Source organism: Leptosomus discolor, chromosome 26 (assembly GCF_034619465.1).
Source record: "Leptosomus discolor isolate bLepDis1 chromosome 26, bLepDis1.hap2, whole genome shotgun sequence".
NCBI classification, from domain to species: domain Eukaryota; kingdom Metazoa; phylum Chordata; class Aves; order Leptosomiformes; family Leptosomidae; genus Leptosomus; species Leptosomus discolor.
This window is the reverse complement of record NC_141416.1, coordinates 2,768,553-2,789,430: the sequence shown is the minus strand read 5'-3', so window position 1 is coordinate 2,789,430 and position 20,878 is coordinate 2,768,553. Positions and strand designations below refer to the sequence as shown.

General features: G+C 64.8%; 3 protein-coding genes across 5 annotated transcripts; all 3 read left to right on the top strand.

Annotated features, from left to right (window-relative positions):
- The first annotated feature begins 311 nt into the window (after positions 1 to 311).
- CLK2 (CDC like kinase 2) lies at positions 312 to 8,789 on the top strand. 2 transcript variants are annotated; one of them, XM_086478280.1, is made up of 13 exons: positions 312 to 381; positions 1,849 to 2,018; positions 2,186 to 2,420; positions 4,185 to 4,278; positions 4,629 to 4,695; positions 5,093 to 5,209; positions 5,423 to 5,589; positions 6,062 to 6,156; positions 6,503 to 6,632; positions 6,996 to 7,078; positions 7,311 to 7,390; positions 7,602 to 7,692; positions 8,124 to 8,789. In XM_086478280.1, exons 2-13 carry the CDS (start codon positions 1,849 to 1,851, stop codon positions 8,304 to 8,306), a joined length of 1,512 nt encoding a protein of 503 aa, XP_086334406.1. In that variant the 5' UTR covers positions 312 to 381; the 3' UTR covers positions 8,307 to 8,789. The 2 variants fall into 2 exon arrangements, with proteins under 2 accessions (XP_086334406.1, XP_086334405.1); XM_086478279.1 differs by having other exon boundaries at positions 4,182 to 4,278.
- A 2,167-nt stretch (positions 8,790 to 10,956) lies between these two features.
- On the top strand, positions 10,957 to 13,305 carry SCAMP3 (secretory carrier membrane protein 3). The gene is made up of 9 exons (XM_086478283.1): positions 10,957 to 11,004; positions 11,081 to 11,158; positions 11,250 to 11,390; positions 11,480 to 11,600; positions 11,704 to 11,832; positions 12,027 to 12,186; positions 12,453 to 12,554; positions 12,663 to 12,780; positions 12,891 to 13,305. The coding sequence occupies exons 1-9, from the start codon at positions 10,957 to 10,959 to the stop codon at positions 13,035 to 13,037; spliced, it is 1,044 nt and encodes a 347-aa protein (XP_086334409.1). The 3' UTR covers positions 13,038 to 13,305.
- Positions 13,306 to 15,303: 1,998 nt separating this feature from the next.
- ENTREP3 (endosomal transmembrane epsin interactor 3) lies at positions 15,304 to 20,072 on the top strand. 2 transcript variants are annotated; one of them, XM_086478491.1, is made up of 12 exons: positions 15,304 to 15,522; positions 16,233 to 16,289; positions 16,455 to 16,565; positions 16,746 to 16,871; positions 16,967 to 17,074; positions 17,245 to 17,405; positions 17,527 to 17,626; positions 17,713 to 17,797; positions 17,915 to 18,493; positions 18,775 to 18,841; positions 19,015 to 19,324; positions 19,902 to 20,072. In XM_086478491.1, the coding sequence occupies exons 1-12, from the start codon at positions 15,304 to 15,306 to the stop codon at positions 20,070 to 20,072; spliced, it is 2,094 nt and encodes a 697-aa protein (XP_086334617.1). The 2 variants fall into 2 exon arrangements, with proteins under 2 accessions (XP_086334617.1, XP_086334618.1); XM_086478492.1 differs by having other exon boundaries at positions 18,772 to 18,840; positions 19,062 to 19,324.
- Positions 20,073 to 20,878: the final 806 nt, after the last annotated feature.

The following is a 20,878-nucleotide window of genomic DNA, read 5'->3' as shown; positions in this document are numbered from 1 at the left end:
GGCGGCGGCGCGGGACCCCGCGGCGGGCGGAGCGGGGCGGGGCGGGGCGGGGCGGGTGGGGCGACGGCCGGCTCCGCGCCCCGCCCCTCGGCCCCGCCCCGGCCCCGCCCTCGGTTCCGCCGCTGCGAGCGAGGCGGGGCTCGCTCCGCGCCGTGTGACGCACTGTACGTGCGTATGTGCGTGGTGCGTGCGTGCGCGCGCGGCGCCGCGGCGAGCTGCGCGCGCGGCCTGGTGGGGACCCGGATCGGCGGCGCGGCGGGGCGCGGCGGCAGCGAGCGGCGGAGCCGGAGCAGCTGGAGCGGGGCCCGGGATTCCCGGGGGCCCACGGCCGCCATCACGGATTTCCTGTGGGACAAGCGCACCGGGCTGGCTGCGAGGACGGTGAGGCGCGGGGCGCGGCGGGGCGGGGCGGGGGTAGGCCGCGGCCTCCGTGCCTGGCGGGGGCGGCCCGGGGGCCGTGTGGGGCAGCCCCGGACCGGCGGCTCTTCGCGGGGCCGCGACCGCAGCCCGGCGGCCCGGGCGTTTCTCGGAGGTGGGGGGCGCTGGCGGGGCCGGATGGGCCGAGGAGGCCGCGGCCGGGCCCTGTGGCCCCGGGGCGGGCGGTTACCACCTCGGCGCCCCTTCCCTCGGGCCCGGGCTCTCCCGGTGTGCGGGCCCCATCCCTCGCTTCGCGGCCTCGGTGCTTCCGCTTTTGGCGCTGGGCGCGGGCCCGCGCACGGGGGAGGCCCCACCCGGCGGCGGCGGAGCAGGGCAGCGAGCGCGGCCGCCATCATCGTCCCCAAACCGGTTCCAGAGCTGCTGCCAAACGCTCCGGTGCGGGCTTGTGAAGAGGGTGCCCGGCCTTGGCGGGCCGCCAGCGTCGGCTTCACGGGCGGCCTCTAATTAAAGGCTGGAAGCGCGCCCTGGTGCTGTGCTCGGCGCCTGCCCTGGGCGCAGCGAGACCCGGCTGCGGAGCTGCCCAACCGGGGGGAACCGTGCTCGGCGCCCCGCAGAGCCCGGCTTTGCCCTGGAGGGTGTAACGAGCCCGTGCCCCCAGGTCACCGCATCACCGGGGGGCGGTTTTGCCTTTTGGTAGCCCTCCTTGTAAGGTGCGGGGAGGCAGCTGGGTGTGCGAGTGTACCCTTCCGGGGGGGAAGTGGTCGGTGGGGGGTCTGCGGGACAAAGGGAGCTCCAGCTTTTTGCCTGTGGGGATGGGGCAGATTGAGCTGCTTGATGCTTCAGAACCAAAATACGTGTGGGGGTTGTCTGAGAGCTGTAGGGTGAAGTGCAGCAATGGGAGCAAGGTCCTACAAAGTAGCGCTTCAGGGTTGGGATCCAGCATGCCCTACTGCCAAGGGATTTTCTCCTTCCCCTCTTGACTTGCATCCCCGCAGAGAGGTAGATGTGAGCGCTGCTTTCCTCTGAGGTGGGGGCTACAAGGCTTCGTTAACGTCTCTGCACATGGAAAGCGTGGTTTTGCTCCTTGGATGCTGTAGGGCCCTCCCCACTTGCAGTGGGAAGTGTAGGTGTTGCTTGCTTGGCAGCAACCCAGAGACATCTCTTCAGGAGCTGCCTGCTTGAGTGTCTCCAGTACTGGTGCACAAGGGCTTTGGGCCAAGCACCGGTGATATCCTGAGCTTCATTTCACCTTCCTTCGGTTTTCCTTAGTGGTGCTTCTTTTCTTCCCGGGCAGCGTGTTAGTTTAAAGAGAGAAGGTAGCAGCCCTGAAGGTGCAAAGGCTGCTCGTGGAGCTGTAGTCAGTAGAGATGGGCGTGAAGAGGGAAAAGTAACCTGGAGAATGGAACCCCATCGAGCACAGCCTGTTCCTCTCCCTTGCAATTGCCTCATCCCCGTCTGTTGTCCGTGCAGATGCCTCACTCTAGAAGGTACCGCTCGTCGGAGCGCAGCAGCCGAGGCAGCTATCACGAGCGCTACAGAAGTCGCAAGCACAAGAGACGGCGGACGCGGTCACGATCGAGCAGCAGCGAGCGTGACCGCCGGCACCGCCGGGAGGACAGTTACCACGTCCGATCCCGGAGGTGAGTCTGCAAAGCCGAGGCGGCGCCTCAAACCCCGCGGCGGTTCTGCGGCTCGGCCAGCGGCGGCTGCGGTCAGCCCAGCTTCTGGGTGGCCTCCTGTGCTCCGAGCTGCGACTTCCCGAGCGGTGTCGGTAACCGAGTCCCCTCGGCGCGCTTCCCCTCCCCAGCTACGACGACCACTCAGCGGACAGGAGGGCCTACGACCGGCGTTACTGTGACAGCTACCGGCGGAACGATTACAGCCGCGAGCGAGGGGAAGCCTACTATGAACCCGAGTACCGTCATTCCTACGAGTACCGACGCTCCCGGGACCGCGAGGGCAGCTACCGGAGCTGCAAAAGCAGCCGGCGTAAGCACAGGCGGAGGCGGCGCCGCAGCCGGTCCTTTAGTCGCTCCTCATCGGTGAGTATCCTGCTGTGCTGGGCCTCCCCTGTAACCTTTCTCTCCCAGGTGGCGAGCTGGGTAAGTAGAAAACTCCCTTTCTAACGCCCTCTCGGACTCAGCTTGAGAAATGCGTAGAAAGCCTTTGGTGCAGGCAGCAGTTCTGTCCGCAGTCCTCGTGCGCCTCGGCAGTGGCTGCCCCGTGCCGGCTGGGCGCAGGCGGCTCGGACCCTCTCGTAGCAGTGCCCGCTCGGAGGTGGGAGGAGGACAGGCGTGCCTCGTGAGGCTGGCGTGTCCCCCCCGGGGTGGTGCTGCGGCGCTCGGCTCCTTTATCCCCGCAGAGCGCTGCTGTTGTCCGGTGGGGCTCGTTAGGAGCCGGGTGGGAGCCCCCGCCCAGCAGCCTTTGGTGCGAGGTTCGTACGGCGAACGTTCAGCTGATCCTGGTCCCGCAGAGCTCGGTCTGCCTGCGGCAGGCGGCTCGGTCCCCACGGTCCCTGCTTCGGGCCTGTGTTCTGGGGCAGGAAGGCTCCCGTCTCCCGGGGTTCGGGCCTGCGTCAGAGCAGGACCCTTCTGGGTGGGCCCAGCTGACGTGGGGTGTCGTGCGAGGGGCTTTGCAAAGGAGTAGAGCTTGTGGACTGGTCGATCCAGGTGGAGGCAGCAACCGTCACAGGCTCTTCCCAGCAGTGTCCCTGGCTTTCTCTTCTTGTCTGTTCTGCTGTTCACCTTCCACTTCCGTTAGACCCCAGACACGTTCTCTGCTCTGTGTGTGGAGCTCTTAGTGTTGTCTGGTCTGTTCTGGCTGTATGTCCAGGGATGGGATTGTGGGCTGGATTTGGGTCCCAGCTCTGCTGGCTGGTTGCTCCCAGGTGCGGGGATACTTAGCTGAAGAACTGAAGGCAGGAATTTTCTCTTCTCTGGCATAAACCTCTTATCTGCCTCATCCCAGGCTGTCCCTATTCCCTGTTGAGCCTCTGCTTCTCGCCTGGAAGTTAGTCCTTCCAGGATCAGCTTCTTTGGGGGAGGGTCTAGGAAGGAGTGCCACATCTTCCCCCAGGCAGTCACTCATAAATTCTCTCTGGTTTTTGGATGGATCGTTGTACTGAGAGTTGCTTCTGAAATCTCTGAATTCATCTTTTTTTCTGAGTGTTGGGGCTGGGGGAAGCTATGTGGGTGGTTGTTGGAATGGGTTGGGGAGTGCCTGTGTGGGGCAGCCTGGCCCTTTGCTTGTGCAGGACTTCCCAGCACCTGCCTTCTGCTGCCTTTCCTCAGTGGCTGCTGCGGGGCTCAAGTGAGCCTCTCCCCACGGCCACGGAGCGCCCGGCTGCAGAGCTGTGCTTCGGCGTGCGCTCTCGGCATTATCCAGGACCCGAAGGCCAGTGCCGTTCCTCTCCGAGCTCCCCTAGGAGCGAGAGCAGCTGGCCCCTTCCAGCTAGCCCTTGTTCTGACCATCTCTGCTCTCACACTGGTTCGGGTGGGGCTGTTTGTAGGTTCTTTTTTTTTTTTTTTCTTTTTTTTTCTTTTTTTTTTCTTTTTTTGCTACAACAAAAAGCAAACTGTTTTTTTCTTTTCTGAGCTAGTGTGTTGTATCTTGACATGTTCCCTTGCAATATCCCTATCGTTATATATTCCTCTGTGCCGTATGAATTGGCTGGGAATCTCCTCCTGCAACCCCTCCTCAAACAACCATGTGAATTCCCAAACCCACCAATGCGTGACGCTGGCTGCTGCGCTGGTTTGAAAATCTGATTGGTGAATGATGAATTCCCTGTCTGCCTGGGCCAGCAGCGGAGTCGACAGAGCAGCAGAAGGGCCAAGAGTGTGGAGGACGACGACGAGGGGCATCTGATCTATCGCGTCGGCGACTGGCTACAAGAAAGATGTACAGCCAAATCGTAACATAATTTAGCTCTCTAGTTAAGCTCCCATCGCAGTCGCAGATCTGTCTTATCTTTCTGTTTCATTTTATTTTCATTGTTTATTAAAGAGAAACCCTCTCCTTTTCCTTCCCCTTTTGTTAAAGCTACGTTTATATTTTGTATTGTTACTGAAGTGCTAGGGAACGAGGGCAGTTGCCTTGTGCAGCCGGTGTCAGCCTTCCGCTGCTCCGGCCTCTCAAGCTGTGTGCAGGTTAGGTGTTGCAATGCATTCTCCTCTGCCTTGTGTATGCGCTGCATCCAGGTCGTGCTCACCCTCTCACCTGCCCCCCTCCTTTCTTTCTCTCCCTCCCAGATGAGATTATTAGCACCTTAGGGGAGGGCACGTTCGGCAGAGTGGTGCAGTGCATCGATCACCGGAGGTATGTCTGCGCCGGGGACGGGGAGGGACGTGGCGGTGAGGGGGGGAGAAGAGGGAGCACAGCCGGCGAGGGAGCCTTTGGTGCTTCACGTGGGAGCCTGGGGGTGAAAAATGAGTCTCTTTGTTTCCAGGGTTCCTCTGCTGGGCTGGGCCCTCACCCTCGTGGGTCACCCGTGCGTTGGAGAGGGGTCTGGGGGAGCTGCGGGGCTGTCGGAGGGAGGGAAGAGGCACTGCTATGGTGGGCTCTGCGTAGTGACAGCCGCCTGCTGGCCGGAGCAGGGGTGGGGGAAGGCTGTGCTGCACAACACGAGGCTGGTTCAGGAAGGCCTGTTTCGGGACACAGGCTCCGTGACTCGGCCCGGGGCTGACCTTGTGCTGTCGTCCTGTTTCTCCCCCAGGGGTGGTGCACGCGTGGCTCTCAAAATCATTAAAAACGTAGAAAAATACAAAGAGGCTGCTCGGCTGGAAATAAACGTGCTGGAGAAAATCAACGAGAAGGATCCCGAGAACACGAAGTGAGTGTGTGTGCTCTTGGTGTTGCAAGGGAAGGGCGAGCATCGCCTTAGCGCGGGGATGGGATGAGAGAGGCGCTTGACGTCGTGTGACCGAATTCGATCGTAGCCGTTGGAGACTTGCTGTGGGATACAGACCGAGGATGGGGCTGGGGGAGGGATAACATCGCCGAGCGGTGTGTGCAGATCTGTCCCGAATCAGAATTTTCCTCTCAGTCTTTGCGTCAGGATGTTTGACTGGTTTGACTACCACGGCCACATGTGCATCTCCTTCGAGCTGCTGGGGCTCAGCACCTTTGATTTCCTGAAGGACAACAACTATCTGCCTTACCCCATCCACCAAGTACGGCACATGGCCTACCAGGTGTGCCAGGCTGTGAAATGTAAGTGCTCGCTGCTCTTCTCGCCGCGGGTCCTTGTCCGACCTGGGGAGCTGTGCAGCTCCCAGTATCCGTGCTGGTTCTGCAGCGGGTGGCCCAAAGCGGCGAGTTTTTGCTGCGGTGCCGCTGTGCCCGTTGTGAGACCGAGCCTTCCTGCCCCTCCAGCAGTGAACGTGTGTTTGGAGCGAAGCCTTTTCGTTTGGCTGATCGTAATGTTTTCTGAGCGTGTGGGCTGGCAGTGGTTCAGGGCACTTCACTATCCACCCCCCTCCACCTTCTGGTGATGGAGAGGATAAATCTTTGTGCTTCTGCTGAAGCGTCTCGGTCTGGACAAGCCTCTCTGTTCGCACCCAGCTCTAAATGGGGGCTGAACTGGTGCTGGTAGGATCAAACCAAACTAAGGATGTTCGCTCTCCGGGTGGGCGCAGCCTCTCTTTGCTTCTGCTGCTCACCCTGACTCTGTTTGCTTCCTCAGTTCTGCATGACAACAAACTCACCCACACTGACCTCAAGCCGGAGAACATCCTCTTCGTGAACTCCGACTACGAGCTCTCCTATAACCTGGAGAAGGTAACAGCGCTGCCGTGTGTCAGAGGGCTTCTCTTGGGTTCGTGGTGGCCTTCAGCGTATCCGCAGGTGGGAGGAGTCGGAACATGGCCCTGGGGGACACGGGGTCGACCGAGTACGTTTGGGGCCTGCATCTTGTGTGAGCTGCCTGTGTAGTCTGTGAGCTGTAGGGAGCACAGGCTCACCTGGCAGGTGGTGAGGGTTTGTTTGGGGGCCGTGCCGGCACGGCTGCGCCCTCGGAAGCTTTCCCCTTCCCTGGTGCCTGTGGCAAAGCCTCGGCTGGGTAAGGAAGGGGCCACGTCCGCATCTCGAAACTCCCGAGTAGCTGATTCCGTTCTCCCTCACGTAGAAGCGGGATGAGCGGAGCGTGAAGAGCACGGCCATCAGGGTGGTGGACTTTGGCAGCGCTACGTTTGATCACGAGCATCACAGCACGATTGTCTCCACCAGGCATTACCGGGCTCCAGAAGTCATCCTGGGTAGGTACCGCTTGGTCTTTCTGCAGAGGCGGGCGTTCGCCTCGAGGGTGCTGGGTGCTGCCTGCTGGGATAGGGAGCAGTTTGCCTCCGTATCGTTCAGGAGCTGTCCTGGGTTTACCCTGGCAGATGAGAAGTGCTTTATTTAACACACTCCACAGTGCTGTTTTCTGGGAGGGCCAACGACTCACAAGTTGGTGTTTTGGCATTGCTGCCAGCGGGGGTGTATATTGCCACCAGCGTATGAGGAGCTTGGCTGGAGTGGGAATGGTTTTTCCAGTTGTTTGTTTTTGAAGGGGTGAGGGAGAGGAATTTGGAATCTTAGGCCATAACTGGATCTTTTATTTAAAAAACATTGTTTTTTAGAGCTTGGCTGGAGCCAGCCCTGTGATGTGTGGAGCATTGGCTGCATCATCTTTGAGTATTATGTGGGTTTCACCCTGTTTCAGGTGAGAACTGTATGCTGTATGGCTACCTCACAAGTGATGAAAGAGGATGCTGGCTGTTTCCCAGTACAGCCAGGAGCCTCTGGGACTGGTGGGGTTCCCTCCATCACTGCAGTCTTGTAGAGACGACCGAGGTTTTGCCCAGCAAGGGGTTCTGAATGAGGGAGTACCCAGGGCTGGAGGGAGAGCGACTGGAATCGGTTCCATGCCTTCCCTTTACGTTTCTCTCTCTCAGACACATGACAACCGGGAGCACCTGGCCATGATGGAGAGGATCTTGGGGCCAATTCCTTCTCGGATGATCCGGAAGACGAGGTAAGGAAGGCTGGCTGGGCACCACAGCCCTCTCCCGCTTCCCGAGTAGCGGCGCTCTCTGAGGGATCAAGCTTTGACGCTGCCTCCTGAGCCACTTGTCCGTGCTGCTGCGGTGTCCCGAGTAGCACACGCTGCCGGGGCCGGCACGTGGCTGTTGCTGCAAGGGGTGTGGTGCTTGGCTGTAACCTGTTCCCACCTCTTGCTCTGGCAGGAAGCAGAAATATTTCTACCACGGCCGCCTGGACTGGGACGACAACACCTCCGCTGGCCGCTATGTTAGGGAAAACTGCAAGCCGCTGCGGGTAAGGCGGGGTGGGCGGGAGCACCCGGTTGCTTTATCCTTCTCTCATTGCAGGGTCTTGTAGTGCCTGCCCCAGTTGGGAAGATTCTTCTGTGGGCAAGGTTGGGCCACCGAAAGGGTCAGACCAGTGTCTTCCCGAAGGAGCCTTGGCTGTCCCAGACTGCAGCAGCCTGAGCTTAATCTGAAGTGGAGGAGGAGGAGGAGGAGGAGGAGGGCATGGAGACCTCAGGAAGTGCCTGGGAAGGATGGCGGGGGGGTTGTGTGTGGGAAAACTCGGTGCTTGGTAAAGCGGCGCAGAGCTCAGCTCTAGGACGAGTGACGGTCTGAACAAACCAGTCTTCCCCCAGCTTAGCCATTCAGCCCAGGGAATGTACCACCACCGGGACTGGGTGCAGCATCCTCAGCCCTAACCTCTCCCCTCCATCTCCCCAGCGATACCTGACCTCCGAGGCCGAGGACCATCACCGCCTTTTTGACCTCATCGAGAGCATGCTGGAGTACGAGCCGTCCAAGCGCATCACCCTGGCCGAAGCCCTCAAGCACCCCTTCTTTGACATGCTGGAGGTGGAGCCGAGCACAAAAATGTGGGACTCTAGCAGAGACATCAGCCGGTGACGCCACAGGTGCCAGCCTGCCCTCAGATTCTAGCCCCCGTGGAGGCCTGCGTGATTTCTATTCAGACACTTGGTGCTTTTTTTTTTTATATACATGAGAAGAATTCCCTGGACCCATTTGTAAAACTGTTAATATGTGAGATACTGTAAATAGCCCATATTCTATATCGGCCTCTGAGCACCCCGGGCCCGACCTCCTGCTGTTGCTGCTGCCGTGACGTGAGGCGAGGGGGCCTGTATGTCCATATTGTAAATACTTCTGTTCACGTGTTGCTTTGTCTCCTGTTCTCTCCTGCCCTCCTCGCTGTAAATACTCCAGGACTCGCAGCTCTCCGTAGCTTCTCTGTTTCCTTGTAAGTTATGAAACTGGTGGGACTGCATGGGAATTATTTTTTGGATCAATGTCATAGCCCATCCCCACACCAGAATTTTATAAGAATTTTGTACAGTCTTTGTGAAAAATAAATATGAAGTGGATAAACCACCTGGGCTGGGTTGGGACCAGCAGCAGCCCCTCTCTGGGCTGTTCTGCCGGTCGGTTGTGCTCCTGCTGTGCGGCGGCTGTGTGCTGCACCCTGCAGAGGGAAGGAAGGGGCATCTGCTCGTGGGATGAGAGGTACTTTGTGGTCCAGGTTAACTTCAGTCCTGAAGCCAGCTCTGTCTGCCTGCACCCCTGCTCCCAAACTTGGGTGCTGGCTTAGTGTCTTGAGCTTGCGCTGGGTACGAGCTGCTTTTGACCCTCAAGGCTGCAGCTGGACCCGAGCAGGTACTTGTGGGGTGGAGGGGAGCCCCAAAACACAGCCTGGCTTTCGTCATGCCCTGTGATCAGTACAGAGGTGGGATATAGGAAAAGGAGGACGGGGGGTGCTTCAAGATACGTGTTCTCTTTAGAGAAACCTCTGGCACCCTGGATGGGGTGGGGCAGTGGCTGTGTGTGATGGCTGGTGGAGGATGGGTGTCTGGATGCCCACGTTCGGCCGTCAGACACATCCCAGGGGCCGGCTGTGCCTTTTTGGCTCTTGCCAGTTCTGCAGCGGGACCGGGGCCTCAGCTTGGACTTTTCCCCGGGAAGCGCTGGGCCGTTTCAGACCTGACGGCAGCTCTGGGTAGGCGCTTTGCCAGTGTGTCTGGGAGAGTCTCGCTGGGGTGGTGTCACTAACAGAGCAGGCACATGCATTGTTCTTCAGGAGCTTATCGCTTTGCTGTGGCACCATCTGTCTGTGGCAGACTGTGTCCTGGCTCTGGCAGACTGTCATCCCGCAGAGGGATAAAGGAAAAGTCCAGCTTCACCTGGAGTTAGTGTGGTGGCCTAAGGAGGGGTGACATTGAGTGATCTTCATGAGCTTGTGATCCTGACTTAAAGAGCTTGGGCTGGAAGCTTTCACCTGCCCCCTGTAGTGTCGCTCAGCTGAGCAGCAGCCAGCCAGGGAGCATGTGCCAGGGAGCGAGAGCAGGGGAAGGCCACGTCCTGCTGCGTGTGTAGCCAGCCCCCAGGTGAGACTGGAAGAGAATTAAGATTGAGTAAATACCTGCAGTCTGCCTCAGGCTTTAAAAAAAAAGTAACCCACACTGGTGTCCAAAACCTGACTCCACAGCTTTGCTTCCCCAGCAGAGAGCAGGGCTCTCAAGGGGCCAGCTGCCTGGCTTGAAGTGGGAGCTCAGGGATTCGTGTGTGACTGTAAATCTGTGTTCAGGGGCTGCAGAGTATCTTTAGCAGGGAGGTGTGGTTGCTGCTATGCCCTGAGAGCTGGGGCAGGTACAGACAGACGTCCTGTGCTGCTCGCGGGGTGCTGAGGAATCCCTGCTCGGGAGGGGTGTCCGTGTGCTGTCCAGTGCAGCTGGTAGTCGGTGGAGTCAGGAATCCCTATAAATAACTAGTCCAGGAGACACAACAGTCAAATTCCCCAAGCTGCTCGTGCCACAGATTCCTCCCTGGTGGTTTTACTTCCACGGGGCCTGCTGTGGGGCTCGTTCGGGCCGGCTCAGCCAAACAGCTGCTCCGCTGCACCCCCCCCTTCGCCTCCCGGCGGGCAAAGCCCGGGGGGTTCCGCGCGGGCCGGAGGCGAACAGCGCCGCGGCCGTCCCGGTAAGCGGTGGGAGCCCAGCCGAGGGCTTTGGACGTGAGGCCTCCCGCGGGCTGCTGTCGTGGTAGGCCGAGCTGAACGGAGCCATCGCTGGGGAGAGGAGCCGGCCCCGGCGGGGCACCCGGAACCCGGGGGGCATGGGGGGACCGGGGGGGAACCGGGGGGGCGGCCTGTGGGCCCGGCCCTGGGATGGGACACCGGGAGCCGCGATGGGGCCCGGCCGGCGGAGAGGCCTGGCCCCGGCCCGGCGTTGCCATGGGGATGCTGTTGCCATGGGGACGCGCTCCCGGCGGGCCCTGCGCGGGGGGGGGGGAAGGGGGGGGAATACGCCGACACGTGACTCTGGGCCATGGGGCCGCATCACGTGCTCGCCTCCGCCCGGGCCGACCCGGCCCCGCGCGTGCGCAGAGGCCCCCTGCAGTGGGACTCCCCAGAGCCGCAGGCGGTGCCGGTGACGTCACGGTGCGGCGGCCAATCGGCGGCGGCGGGGCGGGGCGGCGGCTGAGGGTGTGAGGCGGCGGCGGCGGCGGCCCTGGTCCAGCTCCCGGTCCCGGTCCCGGCCCGGCCATGGCCCAGCGCGGCGGCCCCGCGGTGCTCCCGGACAACCCCTTCCAGGTGTGTCCCGTCCAGGGGAGGGGCGGCGGAAAGCCCGGCCCCGGTCCCCGCCTCACACCGGCCGCGTCTCTTGCAGGACCCCGCGGCGGTGCAGCCCCGGCCCGGCCCCGAGCGCACGGCGCTGGACGCCTACAACCCCTTCGAGAGCAGCGCGGTGAGGCGGGCGGGCTCGCGGGGCCGCTTCCCGGCGGCTGGGGCCCTCCCCGTAGCGAGCGCCGCCTCACCGTCCCCTCTTCTTCCTGCAGCCGCCGCCGCCGTACCAGGCCCCATCGGCGGCTCCGCCGCCCCTGCCAGTGGCCGGCATGGCCCCGCCGCAGGCCGCCGCGCAGCTCCCGCGGAAAACTAGCCCCACGGAGCCCCGGAACTACGGCTCCTACGACACGCAGGTACGGGGCGGGGGGAGGCAGCCGGTTGGCCGCCGCGGGGCGGGCCAGGGGAGAAGGCGGGAGCCCCAGGGCCTGCGTTTCCCTCGCAGGCCTCGGCGGCAGCCGCTACGGCTGAGCTGCTGAAGCGGCAGGAGGAGCTGAACCGGAAGGCGGAGGAGCTGGACCGGCGGGAGAGGGAGCTGCAGAACGCGGCCCTCGGTGGCGCCGCAAGTGAGTGGCCCGCGGGGCGGGGGAGGGACGGCGGCCGCCTTCCCCTCGGGCCCCCCTGCACGGCCGCTGCTGCTCTCTCCTTCTCGCCTCCTTCCCTCTGCAGCGAGGCTCAACAACTGGCCCCCGTTGCCGTCCTTTTGCCCGGTGAAGCCATGCTTCTACCAAGACATCCCTGTGGAGATCCCTGCCGACTTCCAGAAGACCGTTTCTACCATGTATTATCTCTGGATGGGTGAGTCCCTGGGGGAAACCGAAGGGCAGATCCTGGGAGGGGGTAGAGGAACAAGCGTCCTGCGTGCGAGTGAACGCTGCTGCTCTGGAGGGGTCGCGATTAACACGTGGTGCCCGGGTCCTGGGGGGATGAGCCCTTGGTGTGGGGAGGGGGGAGCCACACTGGGGTTGCCTGACCAATGTCCTCTCCCTCAGCCAGTACCATTGCTCTCTTCCTGAACTTCTTGTCCTCGCTGGCCTGGTTCTGCGTGGAGCCCTCATCCGGTTCGGGGTTCGGCCTCTCCATTCTCTGGGCTCTCCTCTACACGCCCTGCTCCTTTGTCTGCTGGTATAGGCCGATGTACAAAGCTTTCAGGTGTGTATCTGCCTGAGCTTCCAGGCCTGCGAAGCAGCGGGGTGGGGTGGCTGCGCGGCCGGTGCTTGACGCTGGGGAGACTGGGCCGCTCACTTGAACAGGCCCTTGCCCAGAGTGGGGCACCGATGGTGTCCCGGCTCCTTGTGGTCTTTGGGGCTGGGGGACGTGGCAATTCTGCGCTGACCTCTGCGTTCTCCTCGTGTCCCCTGCTTTACGGAGGGTTGAGAGTTCTCTGTGGCCTAACCTCACCTGTCTCTTTCTCCCAGGAGTGACAGTTCGTTCAACTTCTTTGTCTTCTTCTTCGTCTTCTTTGCCCAGAATGTGATGTACGTGCTGCAGGCCATCGGCATACCGAACTGGGGGTTCAGGTGCGCTTTGTGCTGACTCTGGGGAGCTCTGGCCTTCCGAGTACCCCAGAAAGGGAGGAGGCAGGTGGGGGAGAGGGAACCTGTGGGCAACTGCCTCTTGTTTTGCAGTGGCTGGATATTGAGCCTGATAGCGCTGCGGAAGAACACGGCGGTGGCTGTGATGATGATCCTGGTGTCCTTGTTCTTCACAGCAGTGGCTGTGTTGGGCATTATTATGCTGAAAAAGGTGAGTTTGGACCAAGCCTCGGGGCCAAAGCGCCACTTTGGGAGGACGAGGGTGGGTTTTGGCAGGCGTGGAGGCACAACCCTGACCCCGAGCCTGCTCCTCTCTTCCAGATCCACTCTCTGTACCGCCGGACAGGCGCCAGCTTCCAGAAGGCGCAGGAGGAGTTTGCTGCGGGGGTCTTCTCCAACCAGGCGGTGCGCACTGCGGCGGCCAATGCTGCCGCCGGTGCTGCCACCAACGCCTTCCGGGCACCGTAGCTGGGCGGGGGCCCCGGCTTCTCATCGCACGTGGGCTCTTTCTAAGGAAGAGGAAATCCAAGTTGCACTTTTCATTGGATCCCCGTGTGTCTGCATCAGCTGTCAGAGGCTGCCTCATCCCAGCTTGGAAGTGCTGGTGCCTGAATCGTCTGCTGCTCTAACCCCTTTCCTCACGGATGGAGGCTGTTCTGGTTTATGCTGGTCCCCTCCCCTCAGCGGACTGGGGAAGGAGTGGGGTGGGAGGTCCTGTGGCCAAGCCCTGTGCCTGTCGTCGCCTTCCCTTCCAGCACCAGCTGCTGGGGGCAGGAGCCCCCTCCAGCCGCATGACAGGGACAGAAACAGCTGCTCCCCTACCCTGGGCTCTCCTGTTTCCTCACCTGGTGATGCATGAAGGGTTCCCCTCGTGCCTGGTCCCAGGGTGTGCAGGGGCCGGCTCTTCCCTGGAGGCTGTTGCTTGCCTTTCCTGGGACATGGGGCCTGATTCTCTGCCAAGAAAATTGTCCCCCCCCCAGGGCTTGCTCTGTCCCCACGGTGCTGAGCTGGCAGGCAGCCCCCTTCCAGTCCCTTCCCCTGTCCTCTCCCTCTCTCCTGTGCTGGGCTGAGCCTGCTCCAGGCACAGGGATAAGGAGGGCAGGCCTGGGGCAGGCGGTGGTGGTGCATGTGCTGCTGGGGGGGCTTCCTGCTGCGGCTGCCCGGGACTGGCACAGAGTGGTCCCTGAAGCCGGACTGGGCACTGAGGAGGGATCCTGGTACCTCCTCCCCTCCCTCCTCCCCTCCAGGGAGGGGGTGAACAGCTTCTTCCTCCTCTCTGTCTACTCTGGGGCCAGTGACCCCTCACTTCCCTCCAGCACTCTCCACCCAGAGCCTGTCCCTGCCCCGGGGGCCTTTGCCCTCCTCCCTTCTTGGGGGCCGAGCTGGTCCCTGCGCGCAGCGCTGCCCCATATGTGCCGTGTGTCTTCCCCACTAGCCCCTGGTGTCCCCTGTCCCCTGGGCCAGTGGCCTCGGGGATCCCGGGGATGCCGGTTCTCATGAGTTCTGCTTTGCCCCATCTCTCCGATGCTCCCGGGTTTGTCCCTGCTGCTCCTGGGCTGGCGAGAGGGTCCGTGCCTTCATCGGGGGCAGGGGGGCCAGCGTGTGCAGCGGCTCTGCCCGGTCCCGCTGCGGCGGGGGGGTCCCTGCTCCAGCCGCGGCCTCCCCCTGTGTCGCTGTGCCCCGCGCGAAGCCGCCTTCAGGTTTTATTTAAGGAATAAATGAAGTTTCACTCGGTGCCTCCGCCGCCTTCGTGCGCCGACAGCCGGGAGCGGGAGGGGGGCGCCGGGGCCGGGGCCGCAGCCTCCCGGTGGGGCGGGCCGGACTACAGCTCCCGGCGTGCCGCGCAGGGGCGGCCCCGGTGCGGGCGCGGCCCGAGCTGCCGCCGGGGGTGCGGGCGGCGGCGGGGAGCGTGTCCGGAGCTGCTCTGCCCCTCGGGCGCGCCCGCTCCGCCGCCTGCCGCGGGCGCGGCCACCGGGCTGCGGCCCCGCCGCACCGGCCTCGGCCGAGCGGGGATCCCGGAGGCCGCCGCCGAGGCTCGGCGGGGGGGCGATGCCCGGCCGCGCTCCGCGCAGCATCCCGCCGGCCGGGCGTCCCCGCCAGCCGCTCCGCGCGGGGCCGGGGCTGGGGGGAACGGGGCGGCGAACCCGCCGGTAGCCGCCGGGGCCGGGGGCGCTGCCGGCAGCGGGACCCGCCGCCCGCGGAGGATGCTCCTGGGCGGCGGCGGCGGCCGGACCCCCGCCCGCTGCCCGGCCCGCGGCTCCCGTCTCCCGGCGCTGCCCCGGAGGCCGGCGGCCTGGCCCGGGAGCCGCGTCCCGGGCGGCGGTTTTCGGCCTCCGCAGGGCGACATGATCCCCCGGCGGGGGCCCGGTGCTCGAGGGTCAGCGAGAGAGGAGGAAGCCCCGGGACCGCGCTCTGCCTCCGGCCGGGAGCTCTAGGCCGGCTCTCCGGCCGGGATGCGAAGGTACCGGTGAGGCTGGTTCGGTTTCCAGGACACTTCGCGGAGCTTCTGGCGGCCTCGGGTCCCGCGGGGCCGTGGGCGCTGCCCCGAGCCCCCCTCCCGGGGGGCAGGGAAGAGCCGCCGTCAGCATCCTCCAGGAGGCGAAAGGTGGAGCCCGGCCCGTTCCCGCAGAGCGTCCGTTCCTGCTTCGCCCGGGCCGGCCCCGTCCTGGCGCGGTGCCGCCGGCTGCCCCGGGGCTCTGGCGCCGGCTGTCCCCGCTCGCCGCCCGGGGCAGCCATGCCCTCCCCCAGCGACTCCAGCCGCTCGCTGACCGGCCGCACGTCCCGCAGCCTCACCCACCTCCGCGTCCAGCGGACCTGGCTGCAGATCCTGCTGGTGCTGGGCTTCATCCAAGTCATCCTGGGCGTCCTGATCGTCACCTTCAGCCTGGTGGCCGCCACCATCACGCCCTCCACCAAGATCCGGCAATCTTGCCCGTCCTGGGCGGGCTTCTCGGTGAGTCTGGGGCCGGGACAGCGTGCGGATGGGGCCGGCACAGACCAGCTCGGCCGGGTCCGTACGGCTCCCTGGATGCTGAATTTGCCGCCGGTCCCAGGGGAGTGTAGCCCCGCTGCTCCCCCACCCTCTGCCTGTGGCTGCCGCGGTGCATTGTGGGAGAATCCCAAAGGTTTCCCCAGGGTGACTCTGTGAGGGATGGGGACCCCCGGGGCGGTGCGGGGGGGCTAACCAGGGGCCGCGTTGAGGTGACAAGCTTCTGGACGAACCCTGCACGGGTTTGTGAAGCCCACAGGCAAGGAGGGGTGCGTGGGGTGCTGCAGTGGTGACAGGGCGGGGGACCGGGAAGCCCTGCCCTGCTCCCGAGCCAAGCGGCGGGGTGCTCTGCCTTGCTACGTACATGGGGCGAGGGCAGGACCCTGCCAGACCCTGGGGCCCTCGTGGCGACCCTGTGGCATGGATCCTGGCCCAGGTTTCCTGCCTAGAACAGAGCTGCCCGCAGTCCCCAGGCTCTCCAGTGCCCTGAATCAGCAGTTTCTCCCGGCTTGCAGCTTGCTGGGGCTGTGCCCCCATGGCCCTGCTGTTCCTGGGTCGGCTCTGGGCTCGCAGGGCTTGGGGGGGGCTCTGCCCAAAGGCAGGGGCTGCTCTGGGCCCCACTGCCTGGCAAAGACCCCTCCCCATCCTCACCCCTGGCCTTGGTGTGCCTGCAGCTGGCGCTGTCTGGGCTCGTTGGCATCGTCTCCTGGAAGCGGCCGCTCACCCTGGTGGTAGGTGTTGGGGGGGGGTACCCCTCTGCAGGCGGGGTGTCAGGATGGGGAGGGCAGCACAAGGGGGCCGAGGAGCCCCGTGTGCCCCCGGCCATGCAGCCGCATGGGTTGGCTCCCTGCTCTGCAGCCCTGCCCGGCTGGCAGCCCCTCTCCTCCCTGCTGCAGATCACCTTCTTCACACTGCTATCGGTGCTGGGCGTCATGCTGAGCCTTGCTGGGTCCATCCTGTCCTGCCAGAACGCGCAGCTGGTGAAGTCCCTGGAGGCCTGCGAGAGGGTGAGGTTGGCTGGGGGGCTGCCACGGTGCCCCCGCGCACCCAGGGAATGGAGCATGGCTCGTCCCTGGCTGCAGGGCTCTGGAGACACGGGGAGCTGTGATCTGGTGGCAGGACGTGACAGTGGCTGTCGGGGGAGAGCACAGCATCTGGAGGTCCCTCACGGTGTTCCTTGTCCCCAGGAGAGGGACTCGTGTGTCTGCTGCCAGGCCCGCTCGGAGCCCCTGCCTGCCTCCTGCAGCCAGCAGAGCGAGATGCTGACCATGTTCCCCAACCCCGACTGCCGAAGTATCCGTGTGGCTCTCAAGGTGGGGGACCTGTGGGGGGCAAGGGCTCCCTGGGGAGCAGCTGTGCACCCTGCTGTGCTCTGCGGGCATCCACAGCTCACCCCACTCTTCCCCAGGACCTTCTCTTCAGTGTCTGCGGCTTGACCGTCTTCTCCACCATCATCTGCACGCTCTCTGCTGTTGTGTGCTGCATCCAGATCTTCTCCCTCGACATTGTCCATGTGGTGAGTCCTGGCTCAGGAGCAGAAGGGGCTGGGGATCAGCACTCCTAGGCTGGGAGCGCCCCAGGGTGCCAGGGTAGGACCTGGCCCCAGCCGAGTGTGGATTAAGGCCCAGGATGTGCATCCCCTGGGGGCAGCGGGTCTCAGCTCTCTCTTCTCCTCTCTCCCTGCAGCTGGTTCCCCAGCGCTCAAGCTCCATGACGCTGGAATGCACGTCCCCCCCCGACACCTTTCTGCAGAGCATGATAGACTTCGAGGAGTTTGTGCCCCCTGTGCCGCCCCCCCCCTACTATCCACCTGAGTACACCTGCAGCTCCGAGACCGACGCACAGAGGTACCAGGCTGGGAGCAAGGCCGGTGGAGCGGGGCCACTGTGGCACAGGAGCAGCAGGCCTATTTGCCCCCAAGCAGGGCTTGTCCCACCTGAGGGGGCTTTTCTGCTCTTGCCTCTGCAGCATCACCTACAACGGCTCCATGGACAGCCCTGTGCCCCTCTACCCGACCGACTTCCCCCCTTCCTACGAGACCGTGATGGGGCTGCGGGGAGACAGCCAGGTGGGAGACGGGGGGCCGCGGGCAGGGGATGGCCAGGCAGGGCTCGGCTCCTGCTCTGCCTGTGCCCTGACCGTGCCGTCCCACAGGCCACCCTGTTTGACTCGCAGCTGACGGATGGCTCGCACGCCTGCACCTGCGACCGTGTCCCCTCCATCGTGCTCAGCGGAGAAGGTGAGCGGCCCCCGGCGACGCACCTTGGGCTGGAGCATCGGCAGGATGGGAGAGGGGCTGTGGGGGGACTGGCCCTTCCCGGCAGCTCTTTGCTCACACCCGCTCCGTTCCTTGCAGTGTCCATGGACAGCGGGTCCCTGATCATGTCCGAAATCATGGACATCCCTGGGGACAGCAGCCCCTCGGAGGACTCGTGCCTGCTGGAGCTGCAGGGCTCCATGCGCTCCGTCGACTACGTCCTCTTCCGCTCCATCCAGCGCAGCCGCGCGGACTATTGCCTGAGCGTGGACTGCGTGCAGTGCAGCCACCACGCGCGCAGCCCCACGCTGGGCTTGCAGGGACCCTTCGAGGAGACGCCGCAGCCCCGGGTGCGGGGGGAACGCTCCTACTCCTGCTCCACGGCGGAGCCCGGCCACGACGGCATCTTGGTGGGGGGAGCCGTCACCCACAGCTGCAATCGCCTGGAGGGGCTGGCCCGCTGCGTGGGGCCCTGCTTCCCCGAGGTGCGCCTCAAGGAGAAGGGCTCGCTGCAGGGACGCGGGGGCGGCCGCTCTGCAGGGCCCAACGCCGGGCGCCTCTGCCATCCGCGGCGCAACAGCGAGACCTCCTGTCCCCCGTCCCCAGCCCCGGGGCTGAGCCAGCACCCGCTCGTGAGGTCCCACAGTGACCCTGGCGTCCTGACGGCCGGCCATGCTGGTAGGTGGCGGTGGCTGTCGGGATGGGGACGTGCATGCGGCAGTGTCCATGGGGTGTGGGCAGTGGGCACCGCAGGTTTTGGCCGCGTTTCTCCGTGGCCAGGCAGGATTAGGGCCAGCCTGAGGCGGGCGGTTGCACCAGGGGAATGGGGGGGAGAAGGTGGGTGCTGCTGGGCTGGGAGGAGGGGGGCGCCGGGTGGGCGATGCTGCCTGGGCTGGTGCTGGGGGTTACACCGCGGTGCGGGGTGCTGCCAAAACCTGAGGGCTTTCTGCTCCCAGCAGATTTCAGGGAAGTACTTTATACCAAAGCACTGGAGGACGCCGTGTCCAACTCCTCTGCGGATGCAGGTCAGGGCACTGGGATGTACTGGGATATACAAAGAGATGGGGGAAGTGTTTCTGTAGCCCTTTGGGGATCAGGCTCACCCCGTTGGGGCTGGGACAATTGAGACCCACGTTGGTACCGCTCCTGCTGGCTGGGGAGGGGAGATGGCAGGACCCCCGGGGGGCTGCGGGGCTGGCTCCCGTCAAGAGCACTGTCCTGGTGTCTCATGGCAGCATCTCTGCAGGGCTGTGCTCGGAGGCCTGCCTGCTCCGCCATTCGCACTGTGACTCCCCCCGGCTGCTCCGGGCCAGCTCGGTGGGGAAGAGCAAGCCGTTGCCCTCCAAGAAAGTGACACAGCAGCTGTCGAAGACGACAACCCGCTCCCTGGGGGACCTCAAGGTCTGCCGGGGCACCCGCGGGCTGGTGGCCAGGTTCCTGCAGAGACCCAAGCGCAGCCCAGCAGCTGGCGTGGAGGTGCCCGGGCACAGCTCCCAGGGGCACAAGCAGGTGGGCTCCGGCAGCCACGGTACCCCAGGGGACAGGGGCAGATCCTCTTTCCCAGGGAGCCCCATTCACACCCTCTCCCTCCCTCCGGTCCCCACTGGCATCTCCACGCTGGCCCTTCCAGGGTCTCCGTTCCCCTGCCGTGCACCCCATGGTGTCGGCACCCCGGCTGCAGGCAGAGCCTCCTTCCTGCGGCGCTGTCCTTGCCCAGCCCTTCCTGGTGTGGCAGCCTCTTCCCCTTGGTCCCCCCATAGCCACGAGTGGGGAAGTCGTGCGTGTCGCAATGGCTTTGGCTTTGTCCTTGAGTCACCGCATCCCGGAGACAGTTGCTGGGATGTCCCGGCCTCGGCTTATGGGAATGCTGGAGACCTTGCGCAGCCCGGGAAGCCCTGATGGGAACAAGCCCGTCCCTAATGACAGCGTACGCGCATGATGCACACCTCTGCCATCCCTCGCCACCCCTGCCCTCCTGCCCCGGCTTCCCCCGCAGCGTGGGCTGTCAGGAGGGGCGGGTGAACGTGGGGTGGCATGGGCAGGGGTGCCGGCCGTGCGGCTGCAGCCTGTCCCCGTGGGGTTGCAGGTTCCCTGGAGCGCCTGGCCGGGAGCGGAGAGGCCCAACGAAGGCATCCACCTGCAGAGCTGCGGGGACCTGAGCTCCACCTCGTCCCTGCGACGGCTCCTGTCCACCCGCCGGCTGGAGCGCAGCCGCCCGCGGAGCCTCAGCGGGACCTGCAAGGAGAGCGTCCTCTGACAGCGCTCCCCCACCCGTGGCACAGCCTCCGTGGGGACCCTCCCGGTGCCCCGGGGCGGAGAGAGGGGTCCTGCTCTGGGCCGGGGCCCTCGGACATTGCTCGGACACTGCTGCTGCCCCGGCGGGGCTGGGTCCTGCGCCGCCGCCCTGGGGGGCCTCTGTTGGGCCCCTTCCCCAGGCGGGGCTGGGGCGAGGGGCTGGTCCCCTGGGGTGTCTGCTGGGGGGCCGAGACGGCCGTGCCTGTCCCCTGCCCCGTCCCTTGTGCCAGCTGTGCCTGTCCCCTGGGATGGCCGTGCCTGTTCCCTGCCCTGCGCTCCCCTGCGCTGGCCGAGCCTGTCCCCTGCCCTGTCCCCTGCACCAGCTGTGCCTGTCCCCTGTGCCAGCCGTGCCTGTCCCCCGCCCTGTCCCCTGTGCCAGCCGTGCCTGTCCCCCGGAACGTCCACGCCTGTCCCCGTGCTGGCTGTGCCTGTCCCTGCCCTGTCCCCTGTCCAGTCCCTTCAGCCCCGTCCCCACACCGGCCGTGCCCGGTGCCCGGTCCCCTGCGCTGGCCGTGCCTCTCTCCCGCCCGGTCACCCCCCGCCCCCCCATCCCCATCCCCGCCGCCGCCCCGGGGTCCCGGCTGCTCCCGGGGACGCGTCGCGGGGCCGGTCCCGCGGCGCTCGCAGCCGCGCTGCCCCTCGCTAGAGACCGAATAAAAGTGGTCGCCGCCCGCCCGGGGCCGTGGGGCCGGTGGCGCCGGGGGAAGGGGCGGGGCGAGCGGGTCAGCTGGGTGGTCACGTGGGGGGCGGGGCGGGGCGGGGCGGCGG

What these genes read in the sequence shown, in the direction of transcription:
- SCAMP3 (XM_086478283.1), top strand. Translation starts at nt 10,957, where the DNA reads ATGGCCCAGCGCGGCGGCCCCGCGGTGCTCCCGGACAACCCCTTCCAG. An exon ending in TCCCGGACAACCCCTTCCAG is followed by an intron (nt 11,005 to 11,080) that starts GTGTGTCCCGTC and finishes CGTCTCTTGCAG; the next exon opens with GACCCCGCGGCGGTGCAGCC. An exon ending in ACGGCTCCTACGACACGCAG is followed by an intron (nt 11,391 to 11,479) that starts GTACGGGGCGGG and finishes TTTCCCTCGCAG; the next exon opens with GCCTCGGCGGCAGCCGCTAC.
- CLK2 (XM_086478279.1), top strand. Translation starts at nt 1,849, where the DNA reads ATGCCTCACTCTAGAAGGTACCGCTCGTCGGAGCGCAGCAGCCGAGGC. An exon ending in CGGATGATCCGGAAGACGAG is followed by an intron (nt 7,391 to 7,601) that starts GTAAGGAAGGCT and finishes TTGCTCTGGCAG; the next exon opens with GAAGCAGAAATATTTCTACC. An exon ending in AAAACTGCAAGCCGCTGCGG is followed by an intron (nt 7,693 to 8,123) that starts GTAAGGCGGGGT and finishes CCATCTCCCCAG; the next exon opens with CGATACCTGACCTCCGAGGC.
- ENTREP3 (XM_086478491.1), top strand. Translation starts at nt 15,304, where the DNA reads ATGCCCTCCCCCAGCGACTCCAGCCGCTCGCTGACCGGCCGCACGTCC. An exon ending in CGTCCTGGGCGGGCTTCTCG is followed by an intron (nt 15,523 to 16,232) that starts GTGAGTCTGGGG and finishes GTGTGCCTGCAG; the next exon opens with CTGGCGCTGTCTGGGCTCGT. An exon ending in GTATCCGTGTGGCTCTCAAG is followed by an intron (nt 16,872 to 16,966) that starts GTGGGGGACCTG and finishes ACTCTTCCCCAG; the next exon opens with GACCTTCTCTTCAGTGTCTG.